We start from the raw sequence: 19,621 nt of genomic DNA, 5'->3' as shown, positions 1-19,621 counted from the left end.
TGAAGCAAATAGCTAGCAGACCTTTGTTTACATTGTTGTTGCAAAGTCCTTTCAAAGTATTCCACTGTGGCCATGAGTTGAGTCAGACTGGTAGGCTCCCAACTCATTTTCTGCCCATTTACCGATCCAGTAATCTCAGGAGATAATCCATTTACAAGTCGGGCAGCCAGAGCAGGTTGGGTTACCTCTTTGCTGTACAGAACCCAGAAGATTCAGCTTTCTTTTGTCTGCAGGTGTAGATATTGGACCAATCAATGCAGTCAGGGAAGACCCTCTGAATGGCTTCTAAAAGATCAGTTGCTCTTTTGCCAGCTTTTGTGGGTCCATGAAGGAAACCTATTAAAGATCAAGGATCTCAAATATCATCCTGGAGGGTTTGCCATTCTTGCTTCCTCCACCCATTTTTGGGCTTCACCAGGTCCTATCAACATGTACAAGTGCTGATAAAGGTCCGGCAGCCTGGAAGCATCCGTCCTGAAAATGACTCAAAATTTCTTCCAAAAACTTCTGGGATCCTCCCTGGGTTTAGAAAATGTTTTGCCTATAGCCCTAAGTTTCACCTTTGACCAAGGAGTGAAAGGTGTTAAGGAGGACCTCCTGCAACCTTGGGTGGTTTTATTTTAGAGGGGAACTTTAATAGCCTCTTGAGTGTGGAAAGGTAACTAAGAGGGAGGAGTAGGGGACTGGGAGCACTCTGGTAAAGGATAGAGGGTGTAGGAGGGGTCTCATGAGTCTCAGTCTTCTGTCTTAGGGATCTCATGTCTTTAATTTTTCATTAGCCTTTGTAATGACTCTTTCAACAAAGCAATTTTGAAATCTGGAAGCCTGTTGGATGTTAAAAACAGATATTCCATTCGGTTTAAATCAGGAACTCTTCCTTTCAAGTGCACTTCTCAATCTTGTCCAATTGGCATGTTCCCCCATAATGGCCATTGTAATTCTAGGCTTTTAAATAAGATTTTGCCACTTTGGTAGGTATCTATAGCTTTCTGGGACTGTCATTTTTTGACATAAAATGAACAGGTATGCTGGAAGTAGTGTGCTTAACTATTTTATCTATTTATCTATCTGTCTGTCTGTCTATCTATCTATCTATCTATCTGAAAGAGCACATACGTGAGCAGGCAGAGGGGCAGAGGGAAAGAGAGAGAGAGAGAAGCAGATTCCCCACCGAGCAGGGGAGCCTGATGCAGAGCTTGATCCCAGGACTCTAGGTTCATGATCTGAGCTGAAGGCTGACACTGAACTAGCTGAACCACCCATGTGTCCTGTGCTTAACTCTTTAGATTTAAAAAATCCCATTTCTTTTAGCTAAGACTTTCTGTGTCTCTTGAAGCCAGATTAATGCTTAAAATGTATGTGCCTTTGGGTCAGGGATTGTGTGGTGTTTCAGTGTACCTCACTGCACAGAAATTTTCTGGAGGTTGGCGGGTGACCTAGTATCAATCTAACCCATTCTATGACCAACTTATCATAACACAGGACTGTTTGGGTTAGGTAGCCAGCACTCATGACCACAAATTTTGTGGCTATTTTGGCTTCTGAGATTCCCATTAGCAGTAGTCTATACTCACTGGACCCAGCACAAGTCAGACTCAGTCTGATCCCAAACCCAGTCTGGCTCTGGTACCCATGTTGGACTTAGTCCATCTTCAGTTACTAGCCACCAAATTCTCCATGTGGAATCTGGGGGCTGGGAAAAGAACTTAACCAGCAGACTCCAAAGAATGAAGACTATAGTCTGACGTAAACAACAACAACAAAAACAAATGCGGAACTACAGAGGCCACCAGCAGTATCTGATGTGAAATCTGGGAACCTGGAGATAAAAGCAAGGGCTGGAATTTCCAACCAAATAGGGAGCAGTGGAAAGCCAATGAGACAGGGAGCAGAGCTGAGAACAGAGAGAACTTACCCTGAGAAACTGTGAGACAGAGAACTACGGTATTCCTCTGGGACTATTCCTGTGTTTCTTGTTTCCAAACGCCATCAGAAGTTGACGTTAGGGGGCACCTGAGTGGCTCAGTGGGCTAAAGCCTCAGCCTTCTGCTCAGGTGGTGATCCCAGGATCCTGGGATAGAGCCCCATGTCGGGCTTTCTGCTCAGCGGGAGCCTGCTTCCTCCTTTCTCTCTGCCTGCCTCTCTGCCTACTTGTGATCTCTGTCAAATAAATAAATAAAATCTAAAAAAAAAAAAAAAAGTCGACATTAGATCCTACCGCTGCCACCAAATGTGCTAACACCAAAACCCAACTAAGTACATTTAAAGATCTATTTGGTTTTATTCAAGAACTTATGAATCTGGAAGTTTTCCCCATCTAGCAAGTAGAAAGGAGCTTTGAGGAGCTATGCAAAATGGAAGACTTTTATAGGCAGAAATAGGGGCAGGACAAGGAAGTTATCAGTGAAAGCAAAGAAAAGATTGTTCCAGGTAAGGTCACCTTCCTCTGGGCCAGGCCCAGGGTCTATGTCACTAGTGCTGATCAAGAAATTCCTGGGTGACTCAGTGGGTTAAGCCTCTGCCTTCGGCTCAGGTCATGATCTCAGGGTCCTGGGATCCGAGTCCCACATCGGGCTCTCTGCTTGGCGGGGAGTCTGCTTCCTCCTCTCTCTCTCTCGCTCTCTCTGCCTGCCTCTCTGCCTCCTTGGTCTCTCTCTGTCAAATAAATAAGTAAAATCTTAAAAAAAAAAAAAAAAAAAAAGAAATTCCAGATTGACCAGGTAAAGGTCTCATTCCTGCAGTTAAGTCTTGGTTTGCCAAAATGGAGGCAAGGGATTCTGTTTTAGGCCTATTGTCTCCCTCACCCCTGCCTTTTAAAAACAATTACTCTAGGGACTTGATAAAGTTTCAATATTTGTTCATCAATTGTTAACTACTGTAATAAATTTTACAAATGCAATTGGTGAAGGTATGAGGGGGAAGAGGGTGAAGGGAACTCTTCATCTATTTGCTCAATTCTCTGTAAGCCAAAAACTTTTTCCTGCCAGAAATAAAAGTTTTAAAAAGAAAGAAAGAAAGAAAGAAAGAAAGAAAGAAAGAAAGAATTATTTCCTCTCTCATGTAGAATCCCTTCCTGAACATTTTAATTAGGCTGCTTTGAAATAGTAAGATTTTAGAGGTTAGAGGTTCTTAAGTTTTATCTTACCCCAAACTTTCACTTCATACATAAGGAAGATGAAGCCCAGAAAGGAGAGGTGACTGGCCTGAGATCACACAGTTATTTATATTTAAAGCCAAAATAAGAAGGTTTTATTCAACATAAGCGTTTTTCTTCCTAGTAGAGGGCTCTTTGCACCATCCCACAGCGCATTAAGTATGTTTTTTACGTATGGAATTCTCATATAATTGGATTTTCTTAAACTGGGGTTGACTAGCTCAGTTTTAGAATAATGAAGAACGTTCCTTTTGTAAGAATGAGGGCAGACTACCCCAAGATGCACCACTATGGCATGGTGATGGTTCGAGCTGAAGACAACTGTGATCCCACAGGCTCAAGAGAAACTTTTGCCCCTCCTTTACCTACCTAGAAGAAACTAAATTGGGGGTCTTTCCCAGAATAAGGATTATTAGTAGAGATATATTTTATTTGAGTGACCCACTGTATCACAGGGCTAACATCTAATTACCAAACATCTAGGATGCCTGATTGGCTCAGTAGGTGTTGGTCTTGGAGTTGTGAGTTTGAGCCCCAAGTTGGGTGTAGAGATTAGTTTTAAAAAATGAAATCTTTGAAAAAAAATTAACAAACATCTGCTCTTCGTATCACCCTGTGAAGTGCATTCCTTTACTCTGAAGTCCCAGACCCCTGTCCCCTTCTCCTTAGTTCAGGATGACATAAACACCTCACTCTGCCTGTCTTTGGAATTTCCATGTCTGTGTGGATTCCCTGTATGTGCGCTATTAAATTTTCTTTTTCTCCTGTGAATCTGTCTCATGTCAATTTATTTCTGACTACAGCTAGAAGGACTTGTGAAAGAATCGGAATTCGTCCTCCCTGACACCCCTAAAGAGAACTCCCCGTTTCTTTCTTCCCTTTACCTGAGGTCAACAGTCTCCTTTGAAAAGGCAGAGCTGGGGTGCCTGGGTGGCTCAGTGGGTTAAGCCGCTGCCTTCGGTTCAGGTTATGATCTCAGAGTCCTGGGATCGAGCCCCACATCGGGCTCTCTGCTCAGCAGGGAGCCTGCTTCCTTCTCTCTCTCTGCCTGCCTCTCTGACTGCTTGTGATCTCTGTCTGTCAAATAAATAAATAAAATCTTTTAAAATAAAATAAAAGTAACATTTTAAAAAAGAAAAGGCAGAGCTGACCTTCTGTCCCTTGCAGATTCGGGGGGCTATCTATATGACCTGAGGTGATATCCACGGGTAATGAAAAATCCTGGCTCCTTGACAGACTTGGCCGACATGCAGAAATGTCCTGTGGAGGAGGCCCAGCTGCTGTCATTTTAAGATGATCTGAGGCTGATAATGAGGCCAGTGGGAACATATGGAATGTGTCACACCCATTTTATTCTTTGGCCAAAACTATTATCCTGTTAGACAAGTGTGAAGCTAATATAACAGATGCCTAAGTGACTGCCTCATTTGCTCAGAATGAATTTATTGATTTAAATAGAAATGGTTCCCTGTCCTTAAGATGATTACAGTTTAAAATTCTGTCCCTAACTGTGATATTACCTCATCTGTGCCTCAGTTTTCTGATAGCTAAAACAAGAATGGTCTTCAAGGATGCATCCCTAGTCTGTTGGCATAGAATTTTATGTTTCTTATTACAACAGCCATGAGGTAAACATATCAGTCCATCTTCTCTCTTACCCCACACCATCCACACTCACAGGACACTGGGATTCCTGACCTTTGCACATGCCTTTTAAATGTGTCTGAACAAGTGATCCTGCATTCCAGTTCTTTTACTTAATTGGAGATAAAGTTCAAAGGCAAGAGCGGACCCATGTGATTTAGTACAATACTCGACTGAGTTCAGCAGAAAATGCCTCTTCAATTAAAACCACAAATAAGGGTGGTATCTTTATCCCTATTTTATAGATAAGAAAACTAGCCCCTGAATTGTTAATAAAATGTCCCAAGATACCATGTCCTAGAAATAATAACTACCATTTAGTGAATGTTAATAAATAGAGGCACAGAGAGGTTAAACAGCTTTGACAGTTTACACAGATGATGGGTAGAGGAACTGATAATCACAATCAGCCGCTCTAACTATGTAGGCTATGTATAATAAGTACATCATCCTGCCTTTTACAACCTTACTTAGTTTAACTTAAGATTATTTTAATCCTCACTCTAATGCTATGATTTAGGTATTATTAACAGTGTTCTGGCAAATGTCTAACAACTGGTTTTGTTAGGAAAGGTGGAATCCTGATTTATCGTTTCCTAATTTTCATGGTGTGACTATTCCTACTATGGCTAATTTCAAGCTATCACTATAACATGAATGAACTGAGAATTGAAAAGACATATTTAGTAACTTTCTACTATATGATATTTCCATTTATGGATAGAATACCTGTAAATAGCTTCAGGAAATAGATAATAGTGGGGTACCTCTGGCCTACTTGTGATCTCTCTCTCTGTCAAATAAATAAAATCTTAAATAAATACATAAAAATAAAAATAAGAACCTCTTAAATCTATCTTTAGAAAAAACTGGAGGGGCATCTGGGTGGCTCAGTGGGTTAAAGCCTCTGCCTTTGGCTCAGGTCATGATCCCAGGGTCCTGGGATCGAGCCCCACATCGGGCTCTCTGCTCAGCGGGGAGCCTGCTTCCTCCTCTCTCTCTGCCTGCCTCTCTGCCTCCTTGTGATGTCTGTCTGTCAAATAAATAAATAAAATCTTAAAAAAAGAAGAAATAGATAATAGTAAACCATAGTAAAATACTAGGAAACATTTATTTTGAGTATTTATTGCCTTTATTTTTAATAAAATGCACTTAACTGTAAGTGAACAGAAGAAGCTATAGAGTAACATCTACATGTTTCCATTTTTGTATATAAGAGAAAACTGTCACACATATGTGTATATGTGTTTATTTGATAAAAAGAGTAAACTGTTAAAATGGGTTACTTCAAAGATGAGGGAATTGAGGATGTCAAGATAAATTAACTTTTTCTTGTCATATATCTGTGTTAGATATTTTACAACCATAATATTGTGCTTATATGACAAAAAATATTCCAGTTTTTTAAAGGTTTTATTTATTTATTTGACAGAGATCACTAGGAGGCAGAGAGGCAGGTAGAGAGAGAGACGGGGAAGCAGGCTCCCCACTGAGCAGAGAGCCCAACACGGGGCTTGATTTCAGGACCCTGAGATCATGACCTGAGCCAAAGGCAGAGGCCCAAACCCAATGAGCCACCCAGGTGCCGCTCCAGTTTTTTTTTTTTTTTTTTAAGATAGACTTAAGAGGTTCTTATTTTTAATTTTTATTTATTTATTTATTTTTAAAGATTTTAGTTATTTGACACAGAGAGAGAGAGATCACAAGTAGGCAGAGAGTCAGGGGGAGCTGAGCAGAGAGCCCAATGCAGGACTTGATCCCAGGACCCTGAGAGGATGACCTGAGCAGAAGGCAGAGGCTTAACCCACTGAGCTACCCAGGCACCCAATTATCCAGTTTTTTTTTTTTTTTAAAGGGAAACTAGAATTAGAGGGTAAGAATGACTTTTTCATTGACTAGTATTAGAGGTGAAGAGAATTACAATAATTGTAAAGGTTGAAAAATGTTCAATTTCTCATTTTAAAATTAGTGTTTATTGGCTCATTGTCCTTTCCACCAGAATGAAAGCTCTGTGATGACCAGCACGTTAAGTACCTACTACAACGTCATGGTTCCAGCCACCATCATCACTCCCTTAAACTAATAGAAGAGCTTCCGAACCATCACACTGCTTCTATTATTTCTCTCTGCATTAGCTTGCTAGGGCTGCCTTAAGAACGAAGCACACACTGGATGGCTAAAAATCACAGTTTGTCTCACAGTTCTGGAGGCTACAAGTCCAAGACCAAGATGTTGGCCAGGTTGGTTCTTTCCAAAGCTGTAAGAGAGACTCTGTCCTGTGCCTCTCCCCTTGTGATGTGGTTTCGGAATATAGGTGAGGTTTGGTGCGGTGAGGTCTGGAACCCCCCGCCAAGAAAGAATTGAGACGTCTTTGGTGCAAAATGATGGTTTTATTAAAGCCCAGGACAGAATCCCTCAGCAGAAAGAAGGACTGCACCAGGGGCCTTGAGAAGTGGCTGATTATATACTCTGGACTTGGGGGAAGTAGGGAAAAGGGAGGTTTCAAAAGTAGTTTTATAGAGGGAAATTGGAAGGGGAGGTGAACCAAGAGAGACTATGGATTCTGAAAAACAATCTGAGGGGTTTGAAGGGGCAAGGGATAGGAGGTTGGGGGAACCAGGTTGTGGGTATTAGAGAAGGCACAGATTGCATGGGGCACTGGGTGTGGTGCAAAAACAAGGAATACTGTTACGCTGAATATAAATTTAAAAAAATTAAAAAAAAAAAGTAGTTTCATATGCTAAAGGAGCCCAATTTGCAAGATACCCACAAGATACCAGAGGTCTTGCCACTGTCAAGTTAAGGTTGGAGTCCCCTCTAGCAAGATATATTAGCATTTAATTGGGAGGTTCCTGGAAGAATATCATACAAGTCCCACCCAGGAGTGGGCTGGCGGGGGAAGGTGTTAGCTTGTGCTTTGCCTTCTGCTCCCTCATTACTAGCTTTTGGTGCCTTGCTGGCTAGTCCTTGGTGTTCTGTGGCTTGCAGCTGCATACTTTAGTGTCTGCCTCTATCATCACATGGTCTTCTCTCCTGTGACTGTGTATCTTCTGCTATATTCTTATAAGGACACCAGTTGTTTTGGATTAAAAGCCCACTCTACTCCAGTATGACCATCTTCACTGATTATGTCTGCATAATTATGTCTACTCCCCTCCCGGCTCCCTTATTTCCAAACAAGGTCACATTTGGAGGTATTGGGGGCTAGGATTCCAACATATCTGGAGGGACACAATTCAACCCATAATGCCTTTCCATAGCTAGTTCTCCATGGAACTACGAAAGTTCACTTAAAAAAAAAACTTTAAAAAAATATTTTATTTATTTGTGGGGTGTCTGGGTGGCTCAGTGGGTTAAAGCCTCTGCCTTTGGCTCAGGTCATGATCCTGGGATCCTGGGATTGAGCCCGGCATTGGGCTCTGCTCAGCGGGGTCCTGCTTCCCTTCCTCTCTCTCTGCCTGCCTCTCTGCCTGCTTGTGATCTCTGTCTGTCAAATAAATAAATAAAATCCTTAAAAAACAAACAGACAAACAAACAAACAAAAAGATACCTAGAGAAGTCTTATTCCCATTCCTGTCTCTGGCCATTCAGTTTCTTCTAGCTCATAAGAAACCGTTTTTATTGGTCTTCTAGGATTTCTTTTTGCAAATACAATACATTCTTGTATATATGTACATAGCATTTACAGTCCTTGAAAACATTTCCAGGACATCATTTCATTCAGTTCATAGAGAATTTCCTTATTTGTTTTTACAGCTGCATAATATTCCCTTTGGGGGCCACACTGATTTTTTAAATCAGTTTCTGCTTGATAAACATTTGTGGCTCTCCTGCTTTTGCTAATACCAAAAATGTAGGAAGGGATTTTTATTCCATGCTCAATCTCCCAGAGTCTTGAAGATTTTCCGCATAGAGCCGACTGTCAATAAACAACTGTAGAAAGAACGATGAGCTAGCTAATCAGCGTTAATGAGTAAGGAAGGGGTGGTAGGGAGCCCAGGGACAGCTTCCCGGCGCCGGTGCTGCAGGGAGGCTCCAGAAGGTGGCGCTGCAGGCGGCCGACGCACCTGGCCGGACAGGCCACGTCGCTCTTGCCGTGTGTGCCGGTGGTGGCGCGCGGACGAGCGTGTGGGGTAGGGCGAGTCATATGACCCGCTCGGCTTCCTGGCTTCGGCCGCCGCCGCCCGCCTGTGTCCGCCCGTGGTGCGCCGCGGCCCCGAGGAGCCGTTGAGGGGTCCGGGCTGAGGCCCGCTCGTGTGGGTGCCGTCGCTGCTGCCGTCCTCCCGCCCGCCCGTTCCTTCTCCCTCCCGGCCGCCATCATGTTGGCGCTCATCTCCCGCCTGCTGGACTGGTTTCGCTCGCTCTTCTGGAAGGAGGAGATGGAGCTGACGCTGGTGGGGCTGCAGTACTCCGGCAAGACCACCTTCGTCAATGTCATCGCGGTGAGTGCCGCCCGCTCACCCGCCCGGGGCGCCGCAGCCCGCGAGTCCCGCCCGCCCGGCTCTTGCCCGAAGGCCCGGGCCGGGGCTGCCCTCAGCGCGGTGGGGCTAATGAGAGTGGGACGAGGGGAGGAGGCAAGCCGTTCCTGTCACCCCCGCGGGGGCCGAGGTTTGGAGTTCCCGCGTGTTGGTGACCGAGGGGTAGCACTGGATCGGCAGTCTAAGGGTTAATTCTATTTAGTCACCTTCTACCGAAAGCGAGGTTCTCAGCGCGGCCGGAGCTTGGAAGCGGTAAAATCGGCCTTGTCGCGTTTTTAAGGATTGAGTTTCCTTTGGATTTGGTCTGTGGGGGTACCTGCAGGGTTAACGCCTGTCAGTTCCCCGAGGGGTGGGATTTGGCGAGCTGTCCCTCGGTCCTGTGAGGACGCGTGAGACTCCAGAGTGTCCCTCAAGTAGCCACTCCGGACGGAGAGCCCCATCGTGAGGAAACAGGAGACCCGTGTGGGCTGTCGGATTCCGTGGGCAGTATGTTCCCTGTAATTTAGTTACTAGGTTTCAGTCGTTCCCGTGTGGGGGGCGGGGAATCGAGTTTATTGCTGCTGGTCTCGCTGGTAGAAACTGGGGAGAAACCCTTCCAGCCAGGCCAGTTCGCTGTAGCCCTCAGCATTTATTTAGCCAGGCAGTTAGGGGTTTCTGCTTGTTCAGAGCCAGGAGTCGGAAAAGATGGATCTGTAGTCCCTCAGCTTCCTTGGAAAAGGAAGAAGGGTTGATCTTTTGTGAGGGTGATTTTTCCTTGAAAGGGAGGGTGGGCAAGAGACTGGGCAGGAACATAGTCTGTTCCAGGCCCGGGAAATGGGTTTCTAGCGGGGAAATTGCCCTGGGAACCTGTATACGATGTGGTGTTTATTCCCCAGTGATTGAGTGGAAGGATGATTATTAAATTTTGCTTGGGTGGTTAGCTGGGGAAGGAATAAGAGAGGAAAAGATTCTCTTTAATCTTAATTTAGAGGCAGGGAGTTGATGTGACTCACCTTTAGCTGATAGGTGCTTGTACTTGTCAGGGATAAGCTTCAGAACTGTTCTAAGAGAGATGGCAGCAGTCCTTCCATCTTTTAGGTAATGGTTGGAATCCTTATTTAATAGACGAGTTGCCCAACTGGTTTGGTTACAGGAATGATTCAAACACAGCTCCTTTGTGGGAGAAAATAGGTAACGTGTGACTCTTAGTCCTGCAGTAATGGAGCAGCAGAGTGAGTAAGACTTGAAGAAAAAGATTAGCAGAGATCCAGACTTCCTTTGAGGAACATTGCATAGAAGTGTAAAAGAAAATTTATCTATGTGTTTGGCTCCTTTTGTGATATGTTTTTGGCTCGAGATAACTATCTTTGCAACAGGTTGAGTGGAAAGTATATGATAGCACTAAAACTAATTTAAAAGATTTTAGCTAAATACCCATGCTAGAGCTTTTATTTATTTTAAATATTTATTTGAGAGCATGTGAGAGAGAGCGAGTACAAGCAGGGGGTAGAGGTAGAGGTAGGGGGAGAGGGAGAAGCAGACTTGGGATGAGCAGGGAGCCTGATGCAGGACTCAACCCCAAGACCCTTGGATCATGACCTGAGCCTAAGGCAGATGCTTAACTGTCTGAGCCACCCAGGTGCCCCTGTACTAGAGTTTTTATACCATACAGAAAAGTTAATTGTAGATTTTCTGGTTTTCCTTTCAGATAAGTATTGAAGTCTCCTGGGGCAACTGGGTGGCTCATAGGGTTAAAGCCTCTGCCTTTGCCTCAGGTCATGATCCCGGGGTCCTGGGATTGAGCCCCACATCTGACTCTCTGCTCTGCAGGGAGCCTGCTTCCCTTCCTCTCTCTGTGCCTGCCATTCTGCCTGCTTGTGCTCTCTCTCTGTCAAATAAATAAATAAAATCTTAAAAAAAAAAAAAAAGAATTGGAGTCTCCTTAGAACCCTATCCTTTTGACGAGACTCAGTTAATATACAGTGTACATGTAGGTGCATTACTACAATTAATTGTTGTATTTGTTGCAGAGTAGTTATGCTTGGGAAACCTGAAAAAGTTCAGTAAATCTTTGAAGAGCTTGTAAAGACATAAGCCTGAAAATCATGCTTACTGTATTTTTCATAGATGGTTTAGCTTAATGTGAACAAGAACTTTCAAGTCAGGGAACTGTGGGTTTGCATTCTGGCTCTGCCACTTAGCAGCTTTGTATCCTCTTTCAGTCCTTGTTTTTCTCATCTATTAAATAGAGATGATAATAGGTTTGTTAAAGAGTTGTTCTGGGCAGTAAATGAAATGACGGATGTTAAGTGACTAGCACCATGCTCCCCATAGAAGGGACTAGGTAAGTGGTGCTGTTATTTGTAGCAGATACACTTCTTTAATGCAGACACAGTGTTTTAAACAATATTCAGAAGGTCATTAGCTGGGGTCATTTTCCTTCCTTGAAACTGATTTATCTAAATGTGGCTTCCAGTAGTGGATTTGTGGATTGTAGCAAATAATCACATCATGCACCCCCCCCCCCCATTAAAAAATATTGTATTAGATTATTTTAACAGCAGAGCTTCTGGAAACCTTTTGACTTCCAAGTGAACTAACTGGTGGTTCCATTATTTTTTTTTTAATTAAACAGTTCATTTTGAATTATGATGTGGATAGGTTTGGCTTAGAAAAAAATCTGGACTGTAGTTGGTTGTAGCATTTAAGATGCTGAGAAAAAAGAAACCTGTGTAAATTTTATACCTTTTTTAAAAAAAGTATTTTATTTCTTTATTTGACAGGCAGAGATCACAAGTAGGCAGAGAGGCAGGCTGAGAGAGGAGGAAGCAGGCTTCCTGCTGAGCAGAGAGCCGGATGTGGGGCTTGATTCCAGGACACTGGGATCGAGACCTGAGCTGAAGGCAGAGGCTTTAACCCACTGAGCCACCCAGGCGCCCCGATTTCATACCTTTAAAAAAAAAAAAAACAAAACTCAGACTCTAACTTAAATCTGTGATTATTAAGAAAATATTGAGGGGCGCCTGGGTGGCTCAGTGGATTAAGCCGCTGCCTTCGGCTCAGGTCATGATCTCAGTGTCCTGGGATCGAGCCCCGCATCGGGCTCTTTGCTCAGCGGGAGCCTGCTTCTCTCTCTCTCTCTGCCTGACTCTCCACCGACTTGTGATCTCTCTCTCTGTCAAATAAATAAATAAAATCTTTAAAAAAAAAATATTGAGGACAAGGAAAAGGTTAGTAATTTTTACAGACTTTTAGGTAAAAACAATATTTCCAAAATAGTAAATTTAGCCTTATATTTGAAAAAATTAACTGAACTATTCTTTGTATTTTGTATAAAATATTTGATTTGTAGACTCAAACACCGATGGTTTGAGTACTTTGTGTCTCTTGAGAAAGTAGCTTGCCCAGTATGAAAAGCCTCATGAATGCCAGTTTTCTTTTGGTAAAAGTTGACTTTTTTGCATAAAATGCGGCTTTCTTTATCTTCTGCTTTAAAAGTTAAGAAAAGGGCGCCTGGGTGGCTCAGTGGGTTAAGCCACTGCCTTCAGCTCAGGTCATGATCTCAGGGTCCTGGGATCGAGTCCCGCATCGGGCTCTCTGCTCAGCAGGGAGCCTGCTTCCCTCTCTCTCTGCCTGCCTCTCTGCCTACTTGTAATCTCTCTCTGTCAAATAAATAAATAAAATCTTAAAATAAAAGTTAAGAAAAATTTCAGAAATGTCATTTAACTCACTCAAAAGGTTTGTGAAGCTGCATTATTTTGTACGGTTTGGCTCATTCTGAAATTAGGCATTTTATTAACAGAGAGGTTCATTTCTAAAATTCATATTCTTGTTGTTTCAAAAATGGAATGATACTTGATTTTATCTAATATTTTTTACATAGACACCCTGAACATATAGAGTGTTGTCTTTGTTTTGAACATTAAAAAACTCTAGTCTTTAATTTTGTCATTAACGTTAGGGAATGAAATATTATTGCTTATTGCTAAGTATTATGGCAGTTATTGCGTAATAAATCATGTGTCCTATATGTGTAATGTATGTTGAGTAATCTTTAGCAGAGACTCTTACATGGGTTACAGGAATTCCTAAGAAATGTTTAATAGTATTTACCAAAGTGTTATAGGCTAACTTTTATAGATAGAGTGTGTTTTATTTTTTTTTATTTATTTTTTTAAATATTTTATTTATTTATTTGACAGACAGAGATCACAAGCAGGCAGAGAGGCAGGCAGAGAGAGAGAGAGAGAGAGGGAAGCAGGCTTCCTGCGGAGCAGAGAGCCCGATGCGGGGCTCGATCCCAGGACCCTGAGACCATGACCGGAGCCGAAGGCAGCAGCCCAAACCACTGAGCCACCCAGGCGCCCCTAGAGTGTGTTTTAGAAATGAATAGTGTAGGGGCATCTGGGTGGCTCACTGGGTTAAGCCACTGCCTTTGGCTCAGGTCATGATCTCAGGGTCCTGGGATCGAGTCCCGCATCGGACTCTCTGCTCAGCAGGGAGCCTGCTTCTCTCTCTCTCTCTCTCTCTCTCTCTCTGCCTGCCTCTCCGTCTACTTGTGATTTCTCTCTGTCAAATAAATAAATAAAATCTCTAAAAAAAAATGAATAGTGTAAAAGTTTACATTTTTGTGAAGTATTGATACAAAATTGGTTAATCCAAGGAAAAGTTTATTACTGCTGAGAATTAGGAAAAGGAAGTATTTGGAACAATAGTAGAAATTTGAACCTAGAATCTTTTTTTTTTTTTTTAAGATTGTTTATTTTAGGGAGAGGGAGGAAGAGAGCACAGGCTCTTTAGCATGTGTGTGGGGGAGGGGCAAAAGAAGAGAATTTAAAACTGACTCCTTGCTGAGCGTGAAGCTCCCCTGGGGCTGGGTCCCAGGACCCTGAGATTATGACTTTAGGCAAAACCGAGAGTCAGATGCTCAAAGGATTGAGCCACCTAGGTGCCCCAGAATCAGTTTTTCAGAGTTTGTAGAAACTTTAATTAAACTGGTCTAATTTTACTCCCTTTTAATAGGTGTAGCTGGAGAATCCCGAAAAGTAAGTGAAATTTTAAGACAGCTAACTAGTAGCAGAGATAAAATTAGAATTTAGGGGCTAGTTCACTTTCTAATTTTCTGGTCTACCTCTGTGAAGTCTAGCTGAGATTAGGATCATAGAGCTGTAGATTAGGAGACTTTAATCTTTTAAAAAAACTTTTTAAAAAATATGTTTGTTCATAAATATACTCTTGTTATGAATCTAGATAACATTTTAAACACAGGCATCATAAGCATGTTGATTAACATTTGAGGACTTTGTGTGTGTGTGTTTGTGTGTGTGTGTGTGTGTGTGTGTATATCTTTCTATGTATATATGAGGACATGAATTAAGGGGAAAGGATGATTATATAAAGAATAAAGATGTGTATATAAATTATATTATGTTTGGACGTTTAAATAACTGGCTAACAGGCATTGTTGAGTTACTGAGTTATGTTTATTTTCTTTAAAAAGCAGAAATAATTCTGGGTTTGATCAGAATGTTTATTACTTAATTACTCTGGAGTAAGAATGGGGAAAATAGTTTTTAAAGAAACCGTAAGAATGGGGAAAATAGTTTTTAAAGAAACCGTAATGTGGCTCAAGTCTACAGGTTAGTATGTTTGTAATTTTATTGTAGAAAGTAGCCTTCCAGTGAGGTGGTCTTCAAATTCACGTTTGGAATTATAGCACAGAGGCATCTTGCCAAGGAGCTTCTCTTCCAAGTTCTTTACCCTCTTCCCTATTCCCGTTATTTTTTCCATGCAGACCTAGAATATCAAAAGTCAAATGTTCTCATTAAGAAGTTGTTATAGTGCAATAATCCATTTTAAATTACTGACTTAGCTATCTCACAACTTAAAGCTCTTTTTAACCTTCTCAGAGATAAAGTGGATTATTACTGAACACGGATACAAAATGCATTGCTCCTATAAAAACTAGTTACTTAAATATTATTTTTAGATTTTTTTCCTGATTATCAAAATAAGACAAGGTCATTAGTAGAAATTTGAAAAGGATAGTATAAAGTATAGAAAACTTTCTTTTTTAAAAGATTTTATTTATTTATTTGACTGAGAGAGGGAACACAAGCAGGGGGAGTGAGAGAGGGAGAAGCAGGCTTCCTGCCAAGCAGGGAGCTGGATGCGGGGCTTATCCCAGGATCATGGGATCATGCCCTGAGCTGAAGGTAGATGTTTAATGACTGAGCCACCCAGGCATCCCTAAAGTAGAAGAAACCTGTCTTCATTATCCAGCATTATCTATTGTCAGTATTTCAAAGTATTTCCTTTTTGTCTTTATTATTATTTAAAAAAATTTTTTATTTATATATTTGTTTTGAGAGAGAGCAGGAGTGGGGGGGGATGAAGGGGGGAGAAGCAGAGGCCAAGGGAGAAGCATACAGGAGGCTCCAGCCCAGGATCCTAATCTCATTAGTTGAGCCAAAGGCAGACACTTAACCAACTGAGCCACCCAGGCGCTGCCCCTATTTATCTATCTATTTATCTGTCTATCTATTCTTTTTTTTATTGGATATATCCAAACACCTTTTTTTTTTTTTTAAAGATTTTATTTATTTATTTGACAGACAGATCACAAGGAGGCAGAGAGGCAGGCAGAGAGAGAGGAGGAAGCAGGCTCCCCGCTGAGCAGAGAGCCTGATGCAGGGCTCAATCCCAGGACCCTGAGATCATGACCTGAACGGAAGGCAGAGGCTTTGACCCACTGAGCCACCCAGGCGCCCCTCCAAACACTTTTTAAAAGTTTTGACATGATACCTAGTTTGTTTTAATTATGGTGTATATATTTTTCTGTGTGTAAAACCATTTTAATGCCTTTTTAATTTATTGTTATGGCATATCTCGTGGCTGTACCATAATATTTTTGATCATTTCCTCATTATTGGACTTTTGAGTAATTTTGTGTTTTGCTAGTGTACATCAGTGTGTTCTGTATTTCCTAAGGATGAGTTCCAGAGTTACATCACTAGGTCAGAAGATAGGAACATATTGCATGTCAAACAGCCAAACTGCTTTTCAGAAAGTAAAGTATGCACTCTTACTTGAGAATGTCTTCTTAACAGATTTCATATATAGGGTTGGACGTCAGCTAAGTACTTGCCCCTTGTTATTTTTAGGGCAAAACATACTTAGTTTTGTTGATAAGTAAACCAGCAGTATTTTTAAACTATTCTATTAGGTAATTGCTCTGCCTCTGTTTAATGTTTAGAGACGTATCTATGTTTCAGCAACTACTAAGACTGGGACTATAGAGAACATAATGCCTTTCTCAATTCTCTTTTTTATTGGATTTTGCTGGCAAGTCATATAAATGCAGCTTATCCTCTTTAGCTATCTGGATCTGATTTGTTTTAAACTTAATGGTGGATTGCATTAAGATTTGTATTCCAGGAATCTGGCATATTTCCATGCAGTCCTTACCTAATCTTGTCTTTTTATAGTGTGATGCTGCTTTTCTTCCAGGGGTGGGGGTGGTGTATTAGAAAATATTCTTTTCTATATCAGAATCTCAGAAAGTTTGCCAAGTAAGGATGCGTGGATAGCTCAGTTGGTTAAACATCCGACTTTTGATTTTGACTCAGGTCATGATCTCAGGGTCATGAGATCCAGTCCTTATTGGAGCCTGTTTGTGCTGGGTTTGGAGCCTGTTTAAGATTTTCTGTCTCTCCCCCTCTCTGCCCTTCTATTCTACCACCTGTCTCTCTCTTAAAAAAAAAAAAAAAAAGGAAAAGAATGTTTGCCAGTAGACCATTTTTGAGGCTATAGCATATGAATTTTTTAAATTAATAATTTGAATATCATTTATAATTATAAAAGTTGATTCTTGTCTTTTGTGCTCATATAGGAAAAAACTAAGAAAAAATAATTAACCTATTTGCTGAATGTTCAAAATTGAATGATAATTTAAGGCATTTAGTTTTTCTGGGATGTGACAAACCAAAATTGGAATCTCTAATGGGATAATTTGAGTTAATTTCTTTCTTCAAAGTCAAAACCACAAGGCTTACATTCTGTTGTGCTATTTTTTTTTTTTTAAAGGTTACACTGTTTCTTAAATTAGACATTGGGTCTTGTATTTGGATCTGATTTCAGTTTGTCTAGTTTCTTACAGTAGAATAATATTCTTATTTCATATTCCAAAAGGAAATTTCTTTTATATTTAAAAAAGTCACAGCTTTAGGGTTCATTTTAAAATCATCTTTAAGAATACTGTATTTTTTAAAAAAATTGTAATACTGACAAATTTTAGGTTTCAGGTATCTAAGTAGTGACATTTCTACTTGAAAATTGAAGCTTTTCCATCTAAGCGGAGTTAGAAAAAGAATCATTTGTTATTTAAAAAAAAAAAAACTTGGATGATGATTGGCAAAATGATCCTAAAAATGTCTTTTTACAGATTTACTTGATAATAATTACTTTAGCTCTACCTAAGTAGTATTACTCTAAGAATGTATTTTGAGCCTTAATTTGTTGGCATATGAACATGGTATGAATGAGTTTATTTGGAATATGTTTAAGTGGCTACATGAGGTAAATGGCATAGAGGTTAGGAACTGAGAGCCAGACTATTGAGGTTCAAATGTTGACTCTTCTTCTTTGACTTGTCTTATTTTTGGCAAGTTTTTAACACCTTAGTGTCTGTTTCCTTACATGTAAAATGGGAATAATAGTAGTTTCTACCTCAAAGAGTTGTTTTGAGTTAATACTGGTAAAACATTCTGAACAGTGTTCAAAACAAGGCAAGTAATATGGAAGTGCTTCATAAATGGTAGCTGCTAGATAGATTACTGTAGTGTGCTCTTCTTGAGGGCAAGGTTTTTTGTTGCGTTGTTCACCAATAACATTCCAGTACCCTGAAACGTGCCTGACACATACTAGGTGCTCAAATATATTTTCGAATAGACTTATTTTCACAATATAACATTAAGAAAAATGTTTTTATGAACCCACATATCCGTTTTCATATATCAGTATGCAAAGCGTACATAGTGTTAGGAATGAGAGTTAAGGGGCGCCTGGGTGGCTCAGTGGGTTAAAGCCTCTGCCTTCGGCTCAGGTCATGATCCCAGGGTCCTGGGATCGAGCCCCGCATCAGGCTCTCTGCTCGGCAGGGAGCCTGCTTCCTCCTTCTCTCTCTCTGCCTGCCTCGCAGCCTACTTGTAATCTCTGCCTGTCAAATAAATAAATAAAATCTTAAAAAAAAAAAAGAATGAGAGTTAAGAATGTCGCTTCACAGTAAAAGGTAGAAAGATAGACTGATCCCTACAAGAAGAAAAGAGTGGCCCTTGGCAGCACTACCTGCCCTCTAGAATTTAGGTGACCTGTACACGTGTATGCTTAGATTGTAATTTTAAATTTGGATAAGACCAAAACTTTGGTGTCCATTTTCCTGTTTGTTTTAGTTTTTAAACCAAGATTTAAGATTAGAGTAGGTTTAATCACTGTTGACAGCCATAAATTTGCGAGCCCCAGCAGGCAGTAAGTATACTGTGTGTGTGGTAGCCCATCCTCTCTGAGATGAGAAGTGTACTGTATGCAGTACTTGAGTACACTTGAGACTGTATGCAGGCTAGACCAGAAAGAGCTTTTGTCAGAGTCCTCTGTGAAGGTGGGTTGAGGTCTGGTTTAGACATTGATCACTAGACCTACTTTTTCTTGCCAGCACGTTTTTCTATGGAAAAAGTTTGAATACAAGTATATGGACTTCATTATTTTTAAATAGTTCTTATCAGAGGAAAAACTAGGAAATGGAAGAAACCCAATTTTTCTGCCTCCAAAATCTAGCTGTTTTCACTCCTGGCTTTTGGTTTCTTTATTTTGATCTTACTATTTTCTTCATTCAGTGGCTGAATTTAAAAACTTAAAAACATTTGTTTCTTAAAAAGAATAAGAGAATCCATATTGTTTTAAAAAAGAGTATATGCCCCCTGCCTGCCTCTCTGCCTACTTGTGATCTCTGTCAAATAAAAAAAATAGATATGCAAACAAAAAATTTTTAATACCACTTGGATTTAATGACTATTAATATTAAGTTGTATATCCTTCCTATTTTCTCTCTGTTGTTTTAAATATACAAAAATATATGCTTTTTTTTGCTATTGAGATAAATTAACATATGATAATAATTTTAGGTGTATAACATAATGACTGCATATTTGTATATATTGCAAAATGATCCTCACAGTCTAGTTAACATCCATCACCATGCATAGTTATAATTTTTTTTAAACTCGTGATGAGAACTATTAAGATTTACTTCTTAGCAACTTTGAAATATACAGTATAGTATTATTACCTAAAGTCACCATGCTGTACATTA

At 40.7% G+C, this 19,621-nt stretch overlaps 1 protein-coding gene across 1 annotated transcript in view; it reads left to right on the top strand.

The window, feature by feature from the left end:
* Nucleotides 1-8,852: 8,852 nt before the first annotated feature.
* The window catches only part of ARL8B (ARF like GTPase 8B), a 53,642-nt gene continuing 42,873 nt past the window's right edge, over nucleotides 8,853-19,621 (top strand). The window contains exon 1 of the mRNA XM_082728818.1: nucleotides 8,853-9,240. Coding sequence (XP_082584944.1) covers nucleotides 9,118-9,240 — 123 coding nt within the window. The 5' untranslated portion in view covers nucleotides 8,853-9,117. The remainder of the gene's footprint in view (nucleotides 9,241-19,621) is intronic.

Source organism: Mustela nivalis, assembly GCF_964662115.1.
Source record: "Mustela nivalis genome assembly, chromosome: 1".
NCBI lineage: Eukaryota > Metazoa > Chordata > Mammalia > Carnivora > Mustelidae > Mustela > Mustela nivalis.
This window is presented reverse-complemented; position numbering and strand designations above follow the sequence as displayed.